The sequence below is a fragment of the Phalacrocorax aristotelis genome, chromosome 1, assembly GCF_949628215.1.
Source record: "Phalacrocorax aristotelis chromosome 1, bGulAri2.1, whole genome shotgun sequence".
Taxonomy (NCBI): Eukaryota; Metazoa; Chordata; class Aves; order Suliformes; family Phalacrocoracidae; genus Phalacrocorax; species Phalacrocorax aristotelis.
The window spans coordinates 234,364-253,163 of NC_134276.1; the positions used below are offsets into that span (position 1 = coordinate 234,364).

An 18,800-nucleotide genomic window follows, 5' to 3' on the forward strand; every position below is an offset into this window, starting at 1 on the left:
AGAAAGGAGCCAGAGACAGCCGCCTGTGCCAGTCAGGTCCAGGCAAGTGCTGGGTGCTCAGGTGGGCGCCAGCAGAGGCAGTGCCCTGCGTGCTCTGCACCCATCACCAACGCTGCCTGAGTGCCATGCACCTCCCAGGGATGCGCTCGGCCTCTGTGGCTGCACCTGGCAAGGCCCGGAACGCCGCAGTCTCGTATCTGTCACACAGCCAGGGGGAACCAGCCTCTTTCCACAGCTCACCGAGTTCAGCCACCCCCAACGCCTCCTTGCCGTGCCGAGTGCCAGACCTGGCTATGCTCCACAAGGACGCTTCCCCTACCTCTGGGAGGAATGGCAAGTACCTGCAGAGCTGTGACCCACAGCTGTTCTGATGCCAACAGCCAAAGTGGGGACAAAATGGCTCCTGGAATAAGCGATGCCAACTCTCAGCCATGGGGAGGGCAGCCCTTGCCCCCGCAGGGCGCACTGGGCACGAGGGGCTGGTGGGACCAGGGCGCTGCTCACCGTCATGATGCGTTAGCAGCAAGACATTAATGAAGAGATGTTTTATTAGCGGTAGGAAACTGTTTCCTAGAAATACAAGAACCCCAGGCCTGGAGCAGGGAAGCCCAGCGCCGGGGCTGTTTAGGTAGAGTTCAGGGGGGGAACCACCCCCCGCAGAAGGGCAGGCACTGCAATTTCTTTCTCGGTGCCCCCTGTGCCCTCTGCCGTGCCAGGCACAGAAGAGACCTACTGCTGCCAGGAGGCCCTCGATGCCAATGCTCTAGAGGACACAGACCTGCAAGGCCGGGTCTCAGTGCAGAGTGGATCTGCTGCTCCAGACCAGGACTAACAGCAGCCTGCAGAGGCCCAGGCTGTGCCACAGCACCCAGAAGTTACCTTTCCTGCAGGTAACGCAGGGCCTGGGTCCATCATGCAGCCACTCCACCCGCCGCTGCCGTCGGAAGGTGTGACTCAGGACAACAGCCGTGCTACGTGCCAGCACCTGGAGCCCGCTGCAAGGGTGCAGCGGGGCCCACTGGTGGGTCAGAAGAGGCTGGGGGTGCCCCAGCCCCCGGCAGGGCTGTGGGTGCCGCCAATCCCGCCTGGGCAGAGTCCTGGGATGCAGGAGCTATGCTGGCCTCATAGTCGGAGATGCGGCGCTGCATGATGGAGGGCATCAGCGCCACGTAGGCACTCATCAGGCGGTGGTTGGAATGAACCAGCTTCCCGGCGCAGCTGTCGAGGCACCTCTCCTGCGGGAGCGGGGGATCAGGGTGGCTGGGGGCTCCCATGGCCCACCACCCCGTGCACTGGGCTGCCCACCAGACCAGACCCCGTCTCACCTCACGGCCGGTGAGCAGGCGGTAGTTGAGGTTGGAGACGCAGTGCCGGAAGCAGAGCTCGGTCATACGGTTGTAGACCAGCAGGAAGTCCCGCAGCTGGAAGGGAGGTGGCACCGCCGCGCGCTCACACCGGCTCCCGGGACTCACCAGGGCCCCCCGGGACACCCCAGAACCCGTCAGGGCCCCCCAGGGACCCCCGAGACCATTCAGCACCCGTCAGGGCCCTCCCGGGATCCGCCGAGACCCCCCCACGGTCCCCCCCAGGACCCATCAAGGCTCCCCGGGACCCCCAAGACCCCCCAGGACCCATCAGGGCTCCCCGGGACCCCCCGCCGACCCGGCCCCCAGCGCCCCGCCCCCCCAAGCCCCCACCGCCCCCGGCCGAGCCCCCGCCCTCACGCTGCGGAGCTGCTGCTGGTGCTCAGCCCCCGACTCCATGCCGCGGAACTCGGCCCTGCCCGGCCACCCTCGGCGGGGCCGCTCCGCGCCGCCCGCCCTCTCAGGCGGCGCTCTCGGACGGAAGGTCACTTCCGCCCCACTTCCGCCCGGCGTGCCCGTCACACCGCTGACGCCACGTCCGGCCCGTCTCGCCTCGCCTCCCGGCGGCCCTTGCCCGCGACATAACGCGGCTTCCGGCGCGTCCTGGTCCGAGGCCAGCGGGGCTGTGAGCTCCGGGCGGGCCGGGCCGCGGCGGCGGCGGCGGCGCAGGTGGGCGGAGGCTGGGCCGGGGCTGGGCCGGGGTGGGCCGGGCGAACCGGGACCGGGACCGGGACCGGGCGCTCATAGGCCGCTTTGGCGGGGGCTGCCAGGGGCGGCCGTGCCGGGGTCAGAGCGGCGGGGCGGGCCGGGACTGCGCACCCCTGGGTCGGTCTGTGTCCTCCTCTCCCCCCGCCCCCCGCCCCCGAGCCAGCGGGTAGGCGGCCCGAGGCGCTCCGGGCCCGCCCTACCGCGCCGCCCCCCGGGATGGGCGCAGCCCCTGGCGACCCCGCACGGCCCCGGCCCCCCACACCGCCCGCCTCCCCCTGGGGGTGACGGTCCCGGGCGCGGCCTGGTCTCAGGGCCGGGAACGGTGGGTGTCCTGATGCTGGTCCGGGCCCGGGCCCTGGTCCTGGCCCCGGCCGTGCCTCCCCCTTGTGCGGCCGCCAGCCTCGTCCCATCCGGCGCCGGAGCCGCGGGGTCTGCCGTGAGGGTCGCTCCCCGCTTCCCCCCCTCCCGGAGCCGGGCCGCCGTGAGGGTCACTCCCCGCTTCCCCCCCTCCCAGGACCAGGACAGCTGGCTGGTGGGGGGTGTCCTGGGTGACCTGGGGCAGTGGGGCCAGGCAAGGCAGTGTCCCCCAGGGCAGGACCCGGTTCTGGGGCCCCGGTGGTGAGGCCGCATCCCGTCCGGAGCGGGCACCAACCTAACGGACCCGGGGGGGGGCGGCCCTGTGCAGGTGCCTGGCGCCGCCTGCCCTGGAATGTGGCCGGACCGGTCTGGGCACAGTGGGGCCCTCGCTGCTCCCCCCGCCGGTGCGCGGCCAGCCTGTGGACGTGGCTCTTGGCTCCCTCCTCACGGACTCTGGGCCAGGAGCTGCTGTGTCGCAAAGCCCCACTTGTGCTGGGGTAGGGTCTGCTGCCCAGCCGGCACAGATGGACCACTGCTGCGCCCCGGAGATTAGTGAGGGGCAGGGGAGAACATCTTGTTTCCAAAAGGCATGAGCTGCGGGCCAAAGTGGGGGTGGGAGGGAATGTGGCGGCTATGCTGCAGGGTTGTGAGCAGCAGCTCGGGCTGGCTTCTCTGGGATGTGGAGGCAGGAGGCCTCAGGCAGGGCCAGGCAGCACATCCCGAGGGACTGCTGTGCCGTGGCCGCAGAGGCTGCTCGGTGTGAGCAGCTGCCAGCACAGGACTAGCTGTCTGCTCTCCTCTGCCTACTCTCTGTCGGGAGCTCAGCCTTGGCCCTGCGGGGTCCTGGCCTGGGAAGCCCGGGGTTTCCCTGACTGGCTGAGCACCCTGCGATGCTGGCCACAGGGGGTGGTCTCTGTCTCTGCCTGGTCCCCAGGCTCCAGCAGTGCATCTGTGTCCTTGCAGGCCCTGAGGATGTCGGACGGGATCATGAGCAAGGCTGCCACCATGGAGATCCCCATCAGCAGCAATGGGGACACGGGCAGCCTGCCAGAGGATGACGGCTTGGAGCAGGTTTGTAGCTGAGGCCAGGTGGGGATGTGCCAGACCCCCGGGTGTTGTTTTCCGGGCCATGCTGCTCTGCCCCAGGCCCACTGCATCCGGGCCACACATCCTGGCTCTGCGCCTCAGCTGCCTGCACTCCTCCCTCCGCTCCAGGACCTGCAGCAGGTGATGGTGTCGGGGCCCAACCTCAATGAAACCAGCATCGTCTCTGGCGGCTATGGGGGCACAGCCGAAGGCATCATCCCCACCAATACCATCAAAGGTAGGCTGGGCCGTGGCGCAGGCTCATGTGGACAGGCCTCGGGCTGCCTGCCAAGGGAGTGTTGCTCCTTGCGTGTCCTGGGCTCCATCCTGGGAAGGAGGGCACAGCTCACCTCGCCACCTTCCAGCTCCCTGCTGGGATGCTGGAGTCTACAGGGAAGGAGGCATGCTGCTTGAGCTGCTGGGCGTGGGAGCCTGGTCCCTCTGCCAGGGCACGGCCCGTGGTGGTGCCAGGCAGGGGGGTCTGGTGTGGGCCCACGGGCAGAAGCTCTGTTGTGCCTCGACTCAAGCTGGGCTGTCACCTGGGCCCCGCAGCGCATGCCCTCCCTGGTCCCAACGTGTGGTTCTGCCTTGGCCTGGCCATTTGGCACAATGCCTCCTTCCCAGGACAGCAGCTCCTGCCAGCACAAGGCAGCTCCTTCCCCTTCTTCATGCTGGGCTGGGGCTCTGCTGCTGGGCTGGCAGACACATGGCCCTGGCAGAGCCTGGCTGCCTCAGGGTGGGGGCTGCTGCCCCTCTAGCCCTGCTCCTCTGGTGCTCCCTGCGCAGGGTAGCTTACAGGGAGGCGCTGCGGGAGGACTGGGCCACCGGCACTCCCCTCTCGCTGGGGCCTCCTGCTGGGCAGAGTCTGTTCCGTCAGCCGGGGGCACCCCTGAGGCCATGGCTTGTGGCACCTGGGCTTCGCACCCTGCTGGGGCCGGGCAGTTGTTGGGTCTTTCCTCCAGTGGTGGGGAAAGACACTGGCGTCCCACCTCTTCTCCAGCCCTGGGTGAATAGGGACCTCTGGGGATGTGCTGGTGCCAGCGGTTGTGCAGCAAGGACTGGGGATGGCCTGCCCACGGGGGTGGGGTGGCTCTGAGCACCCCACTCTCCACTTATTTCCTCTTCTTGTTGCTCAGGCCAGTCCCAGGGTTGCAGGTGCTCCTGATGGCAAGGCCTGGCTGCGAGCGTCCTGCTTGCCAGGCAGCAGTGTGGGCAGGTGTACCATAGCCTGGGGCCCTGGTGGTCCCTGCACCCCCCAGGGCCCTGCCAGGCGCAGGGGCAGCGATGGCCCAGTGTGTCCATGGTGAGCATCGGTGGTGTTGGGCTGGGCCAAGCCAGCACTGCTGGGGCAGCTCTGGCTCTGGCCACCTCCCTCACCCCGTGTCCTTCCTGGTCCTGTTTCACACAAGCCTCTGTCCCCCAACTCTTGCCCCAGGTGTCTCTTGCAGCAGACAGGTGCTCAACCCCAGCCGCTCCATGCACGGCTTGAGTGAGTGGATTTGCACAGGCAGAGGGCACGTGTGCGCTTGCTCCCAGCCTGCTCTGCCGAAGAGCAGCACGAGTGGCTGGCAGGAGGAGGTGTGTGCCATGGTTGCCATCCCCCTGTCTCTGTCACGCCAGGCCTGTCCAGCTCACAGGGCATGACGACACCAGCTGACAGGAGGGAGGGAGTGGGGAGGGAGCGCCTAGGGCGGGAGGTGTCTGTCTGGCAGCCAGCCGTGTCTTCTGATTTCACATCACACTCATCTGCTCCCGTTGCTCTCCCCTGCTGCTGTCCCATCCGCACACTCATCCTCTGTCCTGGCTGTTCCTGCCCCCATGCCCATCACACCACCCCATCTCCTCTTGCCCCTCTCTGCTCAACACCCGCCAGCCCCTCCGTTTCCAGGCTGTCTTGTCCAACCTCACCCACCCCGAGGACCATCCGTCTCCCCCAGTGCATCTGCCGCCAGCAGGATGGCCAACCAGGCTGGTGCTTCAGCAGGTACTGCGGCCGCACAGCCCCGGCTGGTTCTCCACGGACCCCCCGCCTGGGCTTGGGCTCTTCACCCTGGGTTAGGGTGCCTGGTTAGTGCTGGGGTCCCTCAGGGCACCCCCACAGAGATGTGGCTGCAGGCTGGCAAGCCCGCTGCCACAGGAGGAAGAGCTTCCCAGCACTCGCCTCCCCAGCAGCTGCAGCCAGGTCTCGGTCCTGGTGCTGGCGGGGAGAGGACAGCACTTGACAGGTCCCTGCGTGGCTCGAAGGTGAGACCCAGGCGGTGCCCAACTGTGAGAGATCATTCCTGCATAAAGGAGCTCAAGGCTGTGCCTCCCCTGGGTGCTGCTGGTTGCCTTCTCTCTCCTCTGGCCTGCTCAGTGTCGAGGGGGGTCGGGCAGGAGGCTGCCCGGGGCTGTGAGGAGCACTGGGGCCCTGCCTGCAAGAGCAGAGGTGGCTGGGCTGGCGACAGGGCACCCCGGGGCCAGGTCCTACCAGCTCCTACAACCAGGCTGGGGTCGGTGCCTTCCCCTGTGGCTGCCAACGCCAGGGCCCTGCCTGGGGCCACTCTGGAAGGGCCCATAGGAGCAGGTTCCCTGCTGTATGCACGAGGCCTCAGGTCACGACGTCTGCAAGCCCGTTAACGGGCATGCACAGTGCGAGACCAGCTGGAGCCCGCTAATGCAGCCAGCTCATGCCCTCGCTGCTGGCAGGGGAGAGCTGCTCCAGCCTTGGGCCAGAGCGGGGCGAGGTGCCCAGTGCTGTGCCACGGCAGGCACAGTGGCAGCTTCCTAGGCAGGGCTGGGTGCTTACTGGGCCACAACTCTGTTGTGCACGGGCTTTGTCAAGTCCCAGTTCAGCCCCCTGTGGTCCTGCGCTCCTTGACATGCCCTCGGTCCTCCAGGCGCAGCTGCAGCACCCCACTGTGAAGGCACCATTGCTTTTGGGTGAGCAGCCTGGGCTGTGCCCTGGCAGGTGCTGCTGCCCTGCTGAGCCAATGCCGTGTGGGGCTGTGTCTGTTCCAGGCTCTGGGCTGCACCAGCCCCACCCCAGCCCGGCCGTCGGAGGAGAGGAGGTTGTCCGTGGCATCGCCGTGGAGAAGTTTGACATTGTCAAGAAATGGGGTATCAACACGTACAAGGTGAGCTGCTTCCAGGGACCTGAGGGAATAGCAGGAAGATATACCAGGGGAGGGTTAGGTTGGGTATTAGGAAAAGGTTCTTCCCCCAGAGGGTGGTGGAGCACTGGAACAGGCTCCCCAGGGAGGCATCACGGCACTAAGCCTAGTGATGTTCAAGAAGCACTTGGACAAGGCCCTCAGGGATGTGGTGTGAATTTAGGGTTGTCCTGTGCAGGGACAGGAGTTGGATTTGATGGTCCTTGTGGGTCCCTTCCCACTCAGGGCATTCTATGACCGTCGGCATGGCCCGGCTCACTGCTGGTGCTTGCAGCAGGCTGAGGGTCAAGCTGCCCCTGCACTAGGAGTGAAGGAGCAGTGGGAGGTGGAGGACATGTCCTGAGATCTCCCCACAGAACTTGTGGGGATGGCTCTGCAGCTCCCCACTACCGCAGCAGCAAGGAGCACTTCCTCCCCATCGGCCAGGGACCCAGGGCCTCCTGACGCCATCCTCCCTCACCCCGCAGTGTACCAAGCAGCTGATCTCAGAGCGGTTTGGCCGGGGCTCACGCACTGTGGACCTGGAGCTGGAGACACAGATTGAGCTGCTCCGGGAGACGAAGCGCAAGTATGAGTGTGTGCTGCAGCTTGCACGGGCTTTCACCAACCACTTCTACAGCCTGGTGCAGACACAGCACGCCCTGGGGGATGCCTTTGCTGACCTCAGCCAGAAGTCTCCGGAGCTGCAGGTATGCCTGCTGGGGAGATGGCACGTGCCTTGCCTCTCCTGTGCTCCTTGTGCCTGGGGAGGAGACTCAGAGACCCAAATCAGCCTCGGGCTGTGCCACAGTGGGGGGCAGCTCTCTGCATGAGAAGAAGCAGGAGGAGGTTGGGGATGAGAGTGCTCGGTGAAGGCTGTGGGGCAGGGGAGAGTGTGAAGGGCTGTGTCGCAGCACCTCCTTGGAGCACTCAGGGCCAGGCTGACTGTGGGGGCATGGGAGGCGAGAGTGGGCCTCGCTGGTACGGACCCTGATGACTCCTCCTCTCCCAGGAGGAGTTTGGTTACAACGCAGAAACGCAGAAACTGCTCTGCAAGAATGGAGAAACACTACTGGGGGCTGTCAACTTCTTTGTCTCCAGCATCAACACGCTGGTGAACAAGACCATGGAGGACACGCTCATGACGGTCAAGCAGTACGAGACAGCCAGGTAGAATGTCGGTGTGGCCCACAGGCTGGGGTAGTGTCGGGCATCCTGGGGGGAATTGCGGGGCCGTGGTGCAGCTCTGACACAAGCTGTCCCTGCACAGGCTGGAGTACGATGCGTACCGCACAGACCTGGAGGAGCTGAGCATGGGCCCTCGGGATGCCAGCACCCTGTGCCGGCTGGATGCAGCCCAGAGCCAGTTCCAGAGCCACAAGGACAAGTACGAAAAGCTGCGTGCTGATGTGGCCATCAAGCTCAAGTTCTTGGAGGAGAACAAGGTGGGAAGGGACGTGGGGCTGGGAAGGGGCTGCGGGGCGGGGGTCTGCTGCATGCTCGTTTTGTCCCTCAGCCGTGCTGCCTTGCAGCCCCCTGCTGAGATCAGTCCTTGGGTGGGCGGCAGCTGTGAGGGGACCAGAGCAGAAGGGCATGGGAGTGTCCGTCTCTGCCTGCCTCTCGCTGTCGTGGCTTCTGCCGTGGGGCCTTCTTGTGGCTTTCAGGGCCAGCCTTTGTGAGCTGGTGGCAGCAGCTCTGACCACCTCTCCCTGTGCAAGGCTGGGGTCACATCCCAGCTCCCTGCCCCTTCTCTGGCTGCTGGGTGGCAGGGCCGCCTCGCTGCGAGCTGACCCCTCATGCTCCTCCCAGATCAAGGTGATGCACAAGCAGCTACTACTCTTCCACAACGCTATCTCTGCCTACTTCGCTGGGAACCAGCAGCAGTTGGAGCAGACCCTCAAGCAGTTCAACATCAAGCTGAAGACCCCTGGTGCTGAGAAGCCCTCTTGGCTGGAGGAGCAGTGAGCCGCCCCCGCCACCCCCTGCCAGCTCTGGCTGGGGGCACCATGGACCTGAATTCTGGCTGCTGGCATGGGGCCAGACCAGCTGCTCGTGGGGCAAGGGGGGGGGCGCGGCTGGGGCCCTGCTGCAGCTAGGGGCCGCCCGCCGGGCATGGGGTCCTGGTCTGGGGGGAGCAGGAGGTGGCGAGCGGGACCCTGGTCCTGCCTGGGGAGAGGAGCCTGGAGCAGCTGCGGCTGCCCTGTCCCACCTCTCCCCTTCGGGGCAGGGTCCAGCACTGCCCAGCCTGATTGTGCTCCCTTAGCACAGACCCCTGGCGCAACTGCTGGGAGCTCCCCCTGCTTCCTGGCACCCCTGCGGGGCAGCGGACACCTCCCTTTCTGGGGGGCTGCATGCCCCAGACCCCACCACACACCTTGGTGTGGGGTGGGATGCTCCACAGCTCTCCCTCTGCTTCCCCTGGGGCAGGATGGGACTGTACCCCCCCTGCTGGGCTTCCTCCCTGCTCCCCCAGTCCCCTGGGGCCCAGCCCAGGAATACCCCTGCCCTGTGGCAGAAGTGTTCGTTTCCAAATGAAGGCAAAGCTGCGGAGGGGCAGCACCAGGATGGCTGCATCCCCTCCCTGTCCCCAGGGTGGCTGTGGGTTCCCACCTGCAGCAGGGGCTCCTGCCCCCTCTCCTGGCTTTGGGGCTGCTCCGTCCCCCCTTCTGGCTGTTCCCTGGTGTTCCCCGGGCAGCTGCTCTTGCACTGTCCCTGAGCCTCACACTACACTCCCCCATGCAGGGCGGGCTGCCCCGGCTGCCCCGCAGCATGGCAAGGCAGGGCCTGCCCTTCCTCCCTTGTGCGTCCCCTGACTGGAGCCATGCTCGCCCGGGGTGTGGCCGTCCTCGGGGCTGGGGACCCTGCGTGCCACAGCTAGCGTGGTGTGGGTGGGTGGCTGCTGGCCGGGCGCGGGTCCTCTCCCCGCCCTGATGCGTAGGCCAGGGCCGCCACCGGGAGCTGTGGAGACTCCAACCAAGGACCAAAGGCTGGCTGCGCCCTGGGCAGGTGCATGTGCATGTCTGTGTGCGTGTGCTGAGGGCGTGTGTGCCATGCGCCGCTGTGCCAGGGCCTCGGCCAGCGTCCCATGCGTGAGCGCTCTGTCCTCCTGCTCCAGCTGAGTGTTGCTTCCAGCCCTGGCCACATGCAGCACTTGGGCACTTTCCTGAGACAAAACAGTTTGTTTTTTTCTTGCTAATTTAATCCTTGGTAATTTAATGTCTGGATCTGACACTCCCTCCCCTTTCCTGGTGAAGGTCTGACCCTCCTCTTCCCTCCCAACTTCTGTAAGACTCCAGAATAAAACGGTACGGATCACTCGGGTCACTCGCGTATGCAGAGCTGGGAGCCTGGCCCCCTGGGCTGGAGGCTGGCAGCAGTGGGAACGCAGGGACGGCCTGGGGAGGTGCTGGTGGTGGGTGCGAGGCAAGGTGCCCCTCCCCGATGGCTGCGGACCTCCAGGCGCTGGAGCCAGGGGGCCTGGGGAGGCAACAGAGGTGCCCCGACGGCAGGGTAGCCCCTGCGTTCACCCAGCCCAGCTGCAGGGGCTCTGCTCCCTCGGCCCCCTGCGTATGGAGGTGGTGGCCAGGGGCTGGAGTGGTGACCCGCAGTGCCTGATCCTGCTGGTGCACAGCCTTGCCCAGGTCAGCGACTGCGCAGGAGCATGTCTCAGGGAGCTTGGGGCTCCTCCAGCCCGGCCTGCCCTGCGGTGGGAACGGGGCCGCCCGGAGCCGGTGGGAGGCAGGCCCCAAAAAGGCAGGGAACCTTGTGACACGGCCAGGCATCATCGGGTTTGGACAGTCAGCTGGTGCTGCAGAGACCATCGCGGCTGTGCGGCACCTTGCTGCGGGGCTTGAAAAAGTAGCTGGACAAGTGCGCAGGGGAAAATGCGTCAGGAGGTGCTGCAGGGACCCCTGCCCTGGCTCAGGTGGGTGGGAGGGGACGCTGAGGGCTCCTGCTCGTCCTAAAGCCCTCCCTGGGCATCTGCGGCTGTTTGCCGTCACAGTCCTGTGGGTCCTGGGGCCTCTACTCTGATCCCCCACAGTTTTCACCTTCCCGGAACGCCGGCGGCAATCGGTACCGGGCTGCCCGGGCAATTCCATTCCAGCCGGGGTAGCGGCCGTTGGGGAGCGACCCCAGAGGAGAGGGGTCGGCGGGGGCCGTTCCCCAGGGGCGGAAGGAGTCTCCGCTGCTGCCGGGGGTCTCGGCGCCGTCTGTCACCGCAGTCCCGCCGGCAGCACCGGGGGCTCGGCCGGGCGCGGGGGGTCCCGCGGGGCAGCCGCCGGGCGCCTGCAGCGGTGCCGGGCTCCCCTTCCCCAGCCGCGGCTCCGGCTGGGGCTGCAGTCCTGGGGAGGGCCGGGACCGGGGCAGCGAGGGGGCGGGGCGAGCCCCCCGCCCCGTCCCGCCTGCCCCGTCCCGTCCCGTCTCGGCCATGGGCGCCCCGCGCCGCCGCCGCCCCCGGGGCCGACCCCCGGCGCTGCCCTCCCCGCCGGCGCCCTCCCCGCCGGCGGCCGCGCAGGGCGGGCGGCTGCGGGCGCTGCACTGGGAGCCGGTGCCCGCGGGGCGGGTGCGCGGCCGCCGCTCGGTCTTGGGCCCCTCGGGCCGCCCCGCCGCCGCTCGACCTGCCGCGCCTCCGGCTGCTCTTCCGAGAGCCCCGCGGGGCCGCGCCGGGGCAGCGCCCGCCGCCCGCGGTGAGACACACCCCCCTCCGGGCCGGGGTCCCCCCGGGGTACCCCGCGGTGCCTTGACCGTCTCGTGTCCCGTGTTGTGTCCCCCCCCCAGGCCGCTCTGCTGGAGCCCAAGCGGAGCCTCGCCCTCGGCGTCTTCCTCAAGCAGGTCAAGCGGTGAGCGGAGCTGCCCCCCCGGGACCCCCCGGACACCCCCGCGGGACTCTGTCCCACCCCCCACGGGCGTCACACCCCACACCCCCCCCCCCCGGCAACCTGCACCCCCCAGGGGACTGACAGTGCGGGCCCCGCACACGGAGGGCTGGAGGAGACGCCCGTGTCTCCCCGATCCAGCCCAGGGTGGGACCTTTCCCCAGGGGTCCCGGCATGGGGGACGCTGCAGGTACCTGCTTCCCCCGCCGGGGTCCTGCAGACGTGCCCACTGCAGGGGTTGTGTTGGCATCTGACCCCCTGGGAGGGATGGGGAGGGTGTCTGCGGGCCGCCGGGGGGGTGCTACCCCATCGGGGGGCAGAGTGCTGCTCACTGGCTGGGGGGTCACCCGTGTCTGATGTGTCCCCCCAGGCCTGTCCACCAGATCGTGCAGGACATCCAGGAGGGCGTCGGGGCATCCTATGGGCCGGAGAGGCTGCTGGAGCTCTCCCGGATGCTGCCCAGTGCCGCAGAGGTGAGGGCTGGGGTGGGGGGCTCCCCCAGCGGCCCCCCTGACACCCCTCCCTGCCCACAGGTGGCCCAGCTCCGCTCCTTCCCCTGCAGCCCCTGCCAGCTCCCCGACCCCGAGCTCTTCATGCTGCTGCTGACAGAGGTGCCCAGGTGGGAGCCTGGGGGTACCATGCAGCATGGGGGTCCCATGTGCCGGGGGGTCCTGCGCACACACCTGCTCACCCTCACGCTCACCCCCAGCTACACTCAGCACCTGGAGCTGCTGGTGCTGAAGGAGGATTTCTTTCCCCAGCTCAACACCCTGCACAACTCCATCCAGACCCTGACAGACGCTGCCGTTGGTGAGCGGCACTGAGGGGTGCACTGGGACTGTGGGGTGGAAGGGCACCATCCCTACCCCCACTCACCCCTTGGCTGGTCCCCAGAGCTGCTGGAGTGTGAGGAGCTGCACACCATCCTCCACCTCATCCTGAGCACCGGCAACCACCTGAACACGGTGAGTCATGGCACAGGGGGCCAGCCACCTGCCTCCCACTCCTGCTGCTGCAGCAGGGCTGTGGCGACTCACCTGCTCTGCTCCCAGGGTGGCTACGCCGGCAGCGTTGCCGGCTTCCACATCGCCTCACTCCTGAAGCTGCCCGACACCAAGGCCAATGTGCCGGGCATGGACCTGCTGCACTTCGTGGCCACGGTGAGTGTGGTGGGGCCACAGCATCTGGCCTCCCCGCACTGCTGGGGCTGGGGCTGGGTTTACTGTGGGGGACTCAACCTTGGCAGAGCGTTGGGTCTGTGTCTGGAGCAGGCGTTTCCCTGATGGGGTTCCTAAATGGAAGGTGGTCCCTGTGCACCCCCTCACTCCTCTCCCTGGCCCTTGGGGCTGCTTCAGATGTGGCTGCGATGGTCAGGGCCTGTCCTTGTCCTCTGCCCGCCATCCCTGTGGCCCTTCTCTGGGCAGCGGCTGACACGGAGGTGCCCGGCTCCATCCTGGGCTGCAGCCACCAGCCGGCACAGGGAGTGTGGCCCGGCTGAGCCGTGCTGCTCCGGGGGGGCACTGGGCTCTGCGGCAGCTCCTCTGCCCACCGGCCACTGAAGGCCCTGGGCCAGCCCGGCCACGTGCGCCTGTTCCCTCCTGCTGGTGTGCCACCGACAGCCGTCCCCGCTGCCTCCCATAGCCCGGTGCTGCTGCTGGCCTGGGGCTCCCATGGCTGTGGGTGTCAGCATGTCCCTGGGGGGATCTGGCTCCCACATCCTGTGCAAGGTCGCTAGCCATGCCGCCCCAGCAGGGACGTGCCCTGCCCGCACACAGGGGAGGCTGTTTTCCCCGGCAGATGAGCTCCAGTGCAGTTTTTCCCATGCCCGCCCCTGCTCTGCCCAGTGGCAGCTGCGCTTCTGCCTGCAGGGACCCGGCGCTGCTGCCATCTCTCCCTCCTGCCCTCAGCACTGGCACGGCCCCCCCCCTCCTTGGCTGGGTCTGGACCCTCCGGTCACCGCTGCCACACCTCCCACCCCCCCCCAAAGCCCTGTGTGCCTTCGAGGACGTTTTTATCCTTCCTGGCCATTTGGTTGCAGGTGTTGGTTCAAGTCACTGCAACAGCAACCTGGCAGCGTGTCTGGCCAGGGGGACACGCCCCGGGCTGGCCCCCTGGACCCTCCAGGGAGTCAGGGGATTACCTCTGCCATCCCCCTGAGCTCTGGCTCTCCCAAGCTGGCGGCTCTGCCAGGGCCCTGGGGGTGCCCCGGGGACGGTAGAGGCTGCTTGCTGCCCCTCTCGCCTGCAGGAGGCGGCTAGGGAGGAGAAGAGCCTCCTGGACTTCCCCCACAAGCTGCAGCATGTGGGGCCCGGCTTTGAGGTAAGGGTGTCCCCATGTCCCAGGGCCGAGCGGGGACCCAGCCCCACGGGGTGGCACCCGCTGGGGGTGGAGCAGGGGGACAGGAGGGGTCCCAGCTGCGGGGGGCACAGTGGAGGGGGTGGAGCAGTGGGGTTTGGGCAACCCACGCATTTCCGCAGGATCGAAGTGGCGGAGGTGGAGGGGGAGCTGCGGCGGCTGGCGGGGCAGCTGGAGGGGGCCCAGAGCCTGGGCGCCGAGGGGCTGGGGCCGCAGCTGCAGCCCTTCCTGCACACGGCTGAGGAGGAGCTGTGCGGGGCGTGGGATGCCCTGGGGCAGATGCACCACGCCGCAGCCACCACCCTCGACTTCTTCTGTGAGGACGAGGCGCCCGGCGGCCTGCAGGAGCTGTGCTCTGTCCTGCACGGCTTTGCGGGCAGGTTCCTCGCCACCGTGCAGGTACGGGCCCCCCACACCCCCAGTACCCACGGGGCTGCTATCGGCTCTGCCACCCAGCGCCCAGCCGGCCCCAACCCACCTCTGCGCTGCAGGAGAACCGGGCGCGGGAGCAGGCACAGTGCCGGTGGCAGCAGCGGGAGCGGGAGCGGCTGAAGCGTCACTCCATTGCCACATGCTCCACATGGGACGTGGTGCCCGGGGATGCAGGGCGGCACAGCCCCTTCCCACTCACACCCCAGCCCAGCCGCCCCAGCATCTGCTCCCCATGCCCCATCTCCGAGCCCTGCCTGGCCACCCCGCGGGGGGATGATGCCCCCAGCCCCCGCCAGCTGCGGGATCCCCCCACTCTGCAGAGTCCTGCCTGGCTGCCCGGAGCCCCCCTGGCCCTGCTGCAGTGGCACACAACCCCCACGCTGCTGGCCCTGCCCGAGGTGGGGGGCTGCAACCAGCCCTCCCTGGGCACCCCAGCCAGCAGGCAGGGAGGGCTTTCCAAGCCCAACCTGCCCGAGCCACCCCCACCAGCTGCAGCCTCAGCCCCCACCAGCCCCGCACCCTTCTTCAACCTGGCTGGCCTCTTCCAGCGGCGTGGGGCCCCAAGGGGGCTGGAGTGTCCCCAGCCACCCTCAGCCACCCCCCCGAGGGCTCTGCCCTGCTTGGCTTCCTCCGGCGCCTCGCGGGCGGGAAGGGGCTTGGGGACCCTCCCAGCTGAGGGGCTGCCAGGGCGCCTGGCTGGGTGCTGGTTTTATCCTTCCCCGTCTCCCTGCTCCCATCTGGTTTGTTGTGATAATAAATGTTGAGGATCTCGCTGGTGGTGGCCACGCTCCGGGCCTGCCTGCTGCCCCATGCTGCCCCTCACCATCGCACAAGGCCGTGGTGGTGCCCAGCTGGCTCTGTCGGGCACGGCACAGCACAGTGCTGGCCCTGCTGCCCACGGGCCCCGTAGCTGCAGTTCCCTGCCTGCCACCGCCATGCTGCGGCTCCGTGGCCGTGCTGCAGCGCCTGGCACTGCTGCCGCAGCAGCCACGTCCCCTGCTTGGCACTGCCCTGGGGCTGGCCCGTGGCTGTGTCCTCGCTGAGCAGGCCCTCCGCCAGCCCTGTCACTGCGCCTGTTGTTGGGCTGGTGCTGGCCGTGCCAGGCGGCGCGGAGGCAGGTGGTGCAGGACCCTGTCCCCTGTGGGAGCTGTGCCCGGGCTGGCTACCCCAACCAGTCAGTGGGCCTGTGTGTGCCCTCCCATCACCGCGACCTGGCCTCAGGACCCCGGTGCGGGTCTCTCCCACCCTGGCAGCTGGTCCTGTGTGGCCATTGGGGGGGCCCAATCCAGCCTCGAGTGTGACCTGGGACGGGGAGTGGAGCTGAAGAGAGGGCCCAGGCTGGACAGGTGACCCCGGGGTGCGGGGGTCCCGGCACTGTACACCCCCTGCTCGAAGCAGGGGCAGCTGTGGAGTCAGAGCAGGCTGCTCTCAAGCCTCATCCAGTAGCATCTTGAAAACCTCCAAGGATGGAGGCTGCACAACCTCTCTCAGCAACCTGCTGCAATACCGGATGGCCCACACAGGGAAAAAAATTTCCCCTGGATCCAGCCTGAAGTTCTCATTTGAACCGATGCGGTCTCTTGTCTCCTATCGTGCACCACTGTGAAAAGCTGGGCTCTGTTTCCTTGCTAAGCTCCCCATCAGTGTTGGCAGCTTGCTGTTAGGTCTGCAGGCTTCTCTCCTGAAGGCTGAGCAAGGCCTGGTCCCTCAGCAGCTCCTCACAGGGCAGGGACTCCAGACTGACCGGCTCAGTGGCCGCCCCTGAACTCACCACAGTATGTCAAGGTCTTTCCTCTACTGGAGGCCCAAAACGAGATGTGGTGTCTAGATGTGGTTTAGCAAGGGCTGAGCGGAGGGGAGGATAATCCCCGCCTTCAACCTCCTAGCTGTGCCCCTGTTCACATAGGCCACGGTGCTGCTGGGCTCTCCTTGCAGCAAGGGTGCATCATAGCTTGTGTCCCACTTGCTGCCTGCCCAGACCACCAGGACTTTTGCCCTGGAGCTGCTTCCCCAGCCTGGCAGTCCCAGCCTGTGCTGTTGCAGGGGTGCTCTGCTTCCCAGAGCAGGACTTGGCATTTGTCCTTGCTGAGTTTCATGCGGTTCCTGTCAGCTCATTCCTCCCGCCCACCCAAGGCCCTCGAGGTGCTTCACCCTCCCCACGTTGGTGTCATTTGTGACCCTGACAAGCATGCGCTCTGTGCCTGCACTGGAGATGTTGAAGGCGATCTCCAGCTGAAGCTGTTAAGCAGGAGAGGTCCTGGGGCTGGTCCTTGTGGTGCTCCACTTTGTGACCTGCCTCCAGGCAGAGCATAAGCCACCACCCTCTGAGCCCAACCCTCCAACCTGGTTTTGTCCCCACCCCAGCTGTCCAGCCCTCCAAACCATAACATCCTGCCTTGAACAGGAGGATGGTGGGAGGTGGCGTCAACAGCCTTGGTGGAGTCAGGACCATCATCACCCATGGCCGTCGCCGGCCACCGCACCCCCGTCACGATGCCGTGGAGGGCAGGCAGGGTGGCCGGAGGGGGGGTGACTTCGCCCCGGTCACCCCCCCCGGGCCTCACTCAGCCACCACCGTGGCTGTGGCTGCGGTGCGACCCTGGCACAGCCCTGGCCGATGGCGGTGGTGTGAGGCAGGAATGCCGCCTGGCTGGTTCCGCCACGCGGTTGGGGACAGGCCCCCCCCCCCCCAGGGCCACCGCACCCACGGCCAGCACCCGGCGCGCAGCCGGCCCTGCACCATGGCCGCGCGTGCGCTCGCACGTGGGTGTGCGTGTGCACCCCGGGGCCCCCACGCCCGCAGCGTCCACGGCCACCGCCCACCTTCCGGCGCCTTTCCCACGCCCAGCACCCAGCAGTACCGCGGGACGCGGCCAGACCCGGCCGCGGGGACACCCTGCCGGACCCCCCGTCCCTCCCGCCGCCCACCCGGGGCCTGGTGCCGCAGCGGGATGGGTCCCACGGGCAGGTGAGCCGGCGTGTGCCGGGGCGCGTGGCGCACGGGCGGGGGACGGTGGCCCTGGGGGATCCTCGGGGGGGCGTCCCCCGAGGGCAGCAGAAGGCATGGGGACACACACACGCGTGTGCAGGCGGGAGCGCGTGCACACCCTGCGCAGGTGGGGCGTGTCTATATCCCCCATGTCACTGCTGGGGGGGTGCCGCCCCCCTGCACCCCCGGGGCCGGCGGCACCCCACATTTAAGCCGCGAGTGGGCTCTGCCCCACCTGTGTCCACACAAGGTGTGTGGGGGGGTGGGACAGGCGGCACGCGTGCCAGCCCCCCCCAAGGCACACTGCACCCCCCCCCGCACACTTTGGGGTCCCCCAGCCAGGACACCCCCCCTCACTGAGAGGGGGGCGGAGCGGGGCGGGATGTGGTTGCTGTGGCGACAGCCGGGTACCCCGGGATGCAGGAGGCGCGCCCGGAGCCCCCCCCACTGCAGAGCCACAGCCCGGACCCGACCATTCCTGTTGGGGGGGTGGGTCCTGCTCTCCCCCCCACGGACGCCCACGCTGGGCACCCCCCCCGGAACGGCGGACTCGGGAACGGCGATACGTCGCTCGCGACGCGTCGCCGTTCCCGAGTGGGGCGTCCGGGGGGGCGTCCCGGCGCAGTCCGGGGGGTAAAAAACGCGCGTCCCCCCCGGCACCCCGCCGTGGTGCGGCCCGGTCTGGCAGCTGCCTGCCCTGCCCATCCCTGGCGCAGTCCTGCCGCGCCGAGCCGGGCCGGGCCGAGGATGCGCGGTGCCGGTCCGTGTGGGGGGCTGGACCGAGGAGGGGGCTGCGTAGGGGGTGAGTAGGGCGAGGAGGAGGATGGGGTTTGCACGGGTGGAGATGTCACGCGTGGGGATGGGGTGTGGGACAGGCCTGCCCGGGGGTGGGGGGTCTGGCAGGGATGGGGTGGGGGCAGCGCCGGCCTGTCGCGAGTGGCGGGCAGCCTGGATGGGCTGGGGCTTGGGGGGACCAGGACAAGGCGGGAAGGGGGATCAGGGAGAGGAAGGACGGGGGACAGGGACAAGGGGGCGCCGGGGACAGGAGGATGCGGGGGGGGGACAGGGCTGCGGACGGTGGGGTGGGGGCCTGGACACGAGGTTGGGGGACAGGGGCAGGACGGGGGAGGACACAGGGACAAGGAGGGGCGGGACGTGTGGCCGTGCCGTGCCCGCAGCATCACGGCGGGGTCCCGCAGCCGCTGCGGCTCCCCGGGCCCCCCCCGGTGCCCAGACCTCCCCGATGCCCCGCTGACCCCCCATGCCCCGCTGACCCCCCATGCCCCGCTGACCCCCCCTGGTACCCCTCTGACTCCCCCGCCCCCAGTGACCAGATGCCCCCCCACGTGCTCCGCTGGCCCTCACACTGATCCCCCCCTCCGGTGCCCGGACCCCCCCGGTGCCCGGAGCCCTACCCCCGTGCCCCACTGACACCCTCCGTGCTGTTCCCCTCCCCGGTGCCGGGATCCCCTCCGGTGCCCCACTGACGCCCCCCCCGTGC

General features: G+C 68.3%; 3 protein-coding genes across 4 annotated transcripts; 2 read left to right on the forward strand and 1 right to left on the reverse strand.

Annotated features, from left to right (window-relative positions):
• Positions 1 to 530: 530 nt before the first annotated feature.
• TIMM10B (translocase of inner mitochondrial membrane 10B) lies at positions 531 to 1,855 on the reverse strand. Its single transcript, XM_075096822.1, has 3 exons — positions 1,725 to 1,855; positions 1,326 to 1,421; positions 531 to 1,235 (listed from the first exon to the last, which is right to left on the reverse strand). Exons 1-3 carry the CDS (start codon positions 1,761 to 1,763, stop codon positions 972 to 974), a joined length of 399 nt encoding a protein of 132 aa, XP_074952923.1. The 5' UTR covers positions 1,764 to 1,855; the 3' UTR covers positions 531 to 971.
• Positions 1,856 to 1,973: 118 nt separating this feature from the next.
• Positions 1,974 to 9,961, forward strand: ARFIP2 (ARF interacting protein 2). Of its 2 annotated transcripts, XM_075096691.1 has the most exons (9): positions 1,974 to 2,033; positions 3,393 to 3,500; positions 3,645 to 3,753; positions 5,389 to 5,499; positions 6,516 to 6,631; positions 7,135 to 7,356; positions 7,659 to 7,816; positions 7,917 to 8,091; positions 8,456 to 9,961. In XM_075096691.1, the coding sequence occupies exons 2-9, from the start codon at positions 3,402 to 3,404 to the stop codon at positions 8,609 to 8,611; spliced, it is 1,146 nt and encodes a 381-aa protein (XP_074952792.1). In that variant the 5' UTR covers positions 1,974 to 2,033; positions 3,393 to 3,401; the 3' UTR covers positions 8,612 to 9,961. The 2 variants fall into 2 exon arrangements, with proteins under 2 accessions (XP_074952792.1, XP_074952706.1); XM_075096605.1 differs by lacking the exon at positions 5,389 to 5,499 and having other exon boundaries at positions 2,010 to 2,033.
• Positions 9,962 to 11,075: 1,114 nt separating this feature from the next.
• On the forward strand, positions 11,076 to 15,147 carry LOC142052001 (uncharacterized). The gene is given in 9 exon segments (XM_075081860.1): positions 11,076 to 11,210; positions 11,426 to 11,479; positions 11,894 to 11,996; positions 12,285 to 12,350; positions 12,435 to 12,567; positions 12,569 to 12,683; positions 13,771 to 13,837; positions 13,997 to 14,277; positions 14,370 to 15,147. Coding segments are annotated over 9 exon segments (1,659 nt in total). The 3' UTR covers positions 15,075 to 15,147.
• Positions 15,148 to 18,800: the final 3,653 nt, after the last annotated feature.

What these genes read in the sequence shown, in the direction of transcription:
- TIMM10B (XM_075096822.1), bottom strand. Translation starts at nt 1,763, where the DNA reads ATGGAGTCGGGGGCTGAGCACCAGCAGCAGCTCCGCAGC. An exon ending in ACCAGCAGCAGCTCCGCAGC is followed by an intron (nt 1,422 to 1,724) that starts GTGAGGGCGGGG and finishes CCTCCCTTCCAG; the next exon opens with CTGCGGGACTTCCTGCTGGT. An exon ending in GCCTGCTCACCGGCCGTGAG is followed by an intron (nt 1,236 to 1,325) that starts GTGAGACGGGGT and finishes CCGCTCCCGCAG; the next exon opens with GAGAGGTGCCTCGACAGCTG.
- ARFIP2 (XM_075096691.1), top strand. Translation starts at nt 3,402, where the DNA reads ATGTCGGACGGGATCATGAGCAAGGCTGCCACCATGGAGATCCCCATC. An exon ending in AAGCAGTACGAGACAGCCAG is followed by an intron (nt 7,817 to 7,916) that starts GTAGAATGTCGG and finishes GTCCCTGCACAG; the next exon opens with GCTGGAGTACGATGCGTACC. An exon ending in AGTTCTTGGAGGAGAACAAG is followed by an intron (nt 8,092 to 8,455) that starts GTGGGAAGGGAC and finishes TGCTCCTCCCAG; the next exon opens with ATCAAGGTGATGCACAAGCA.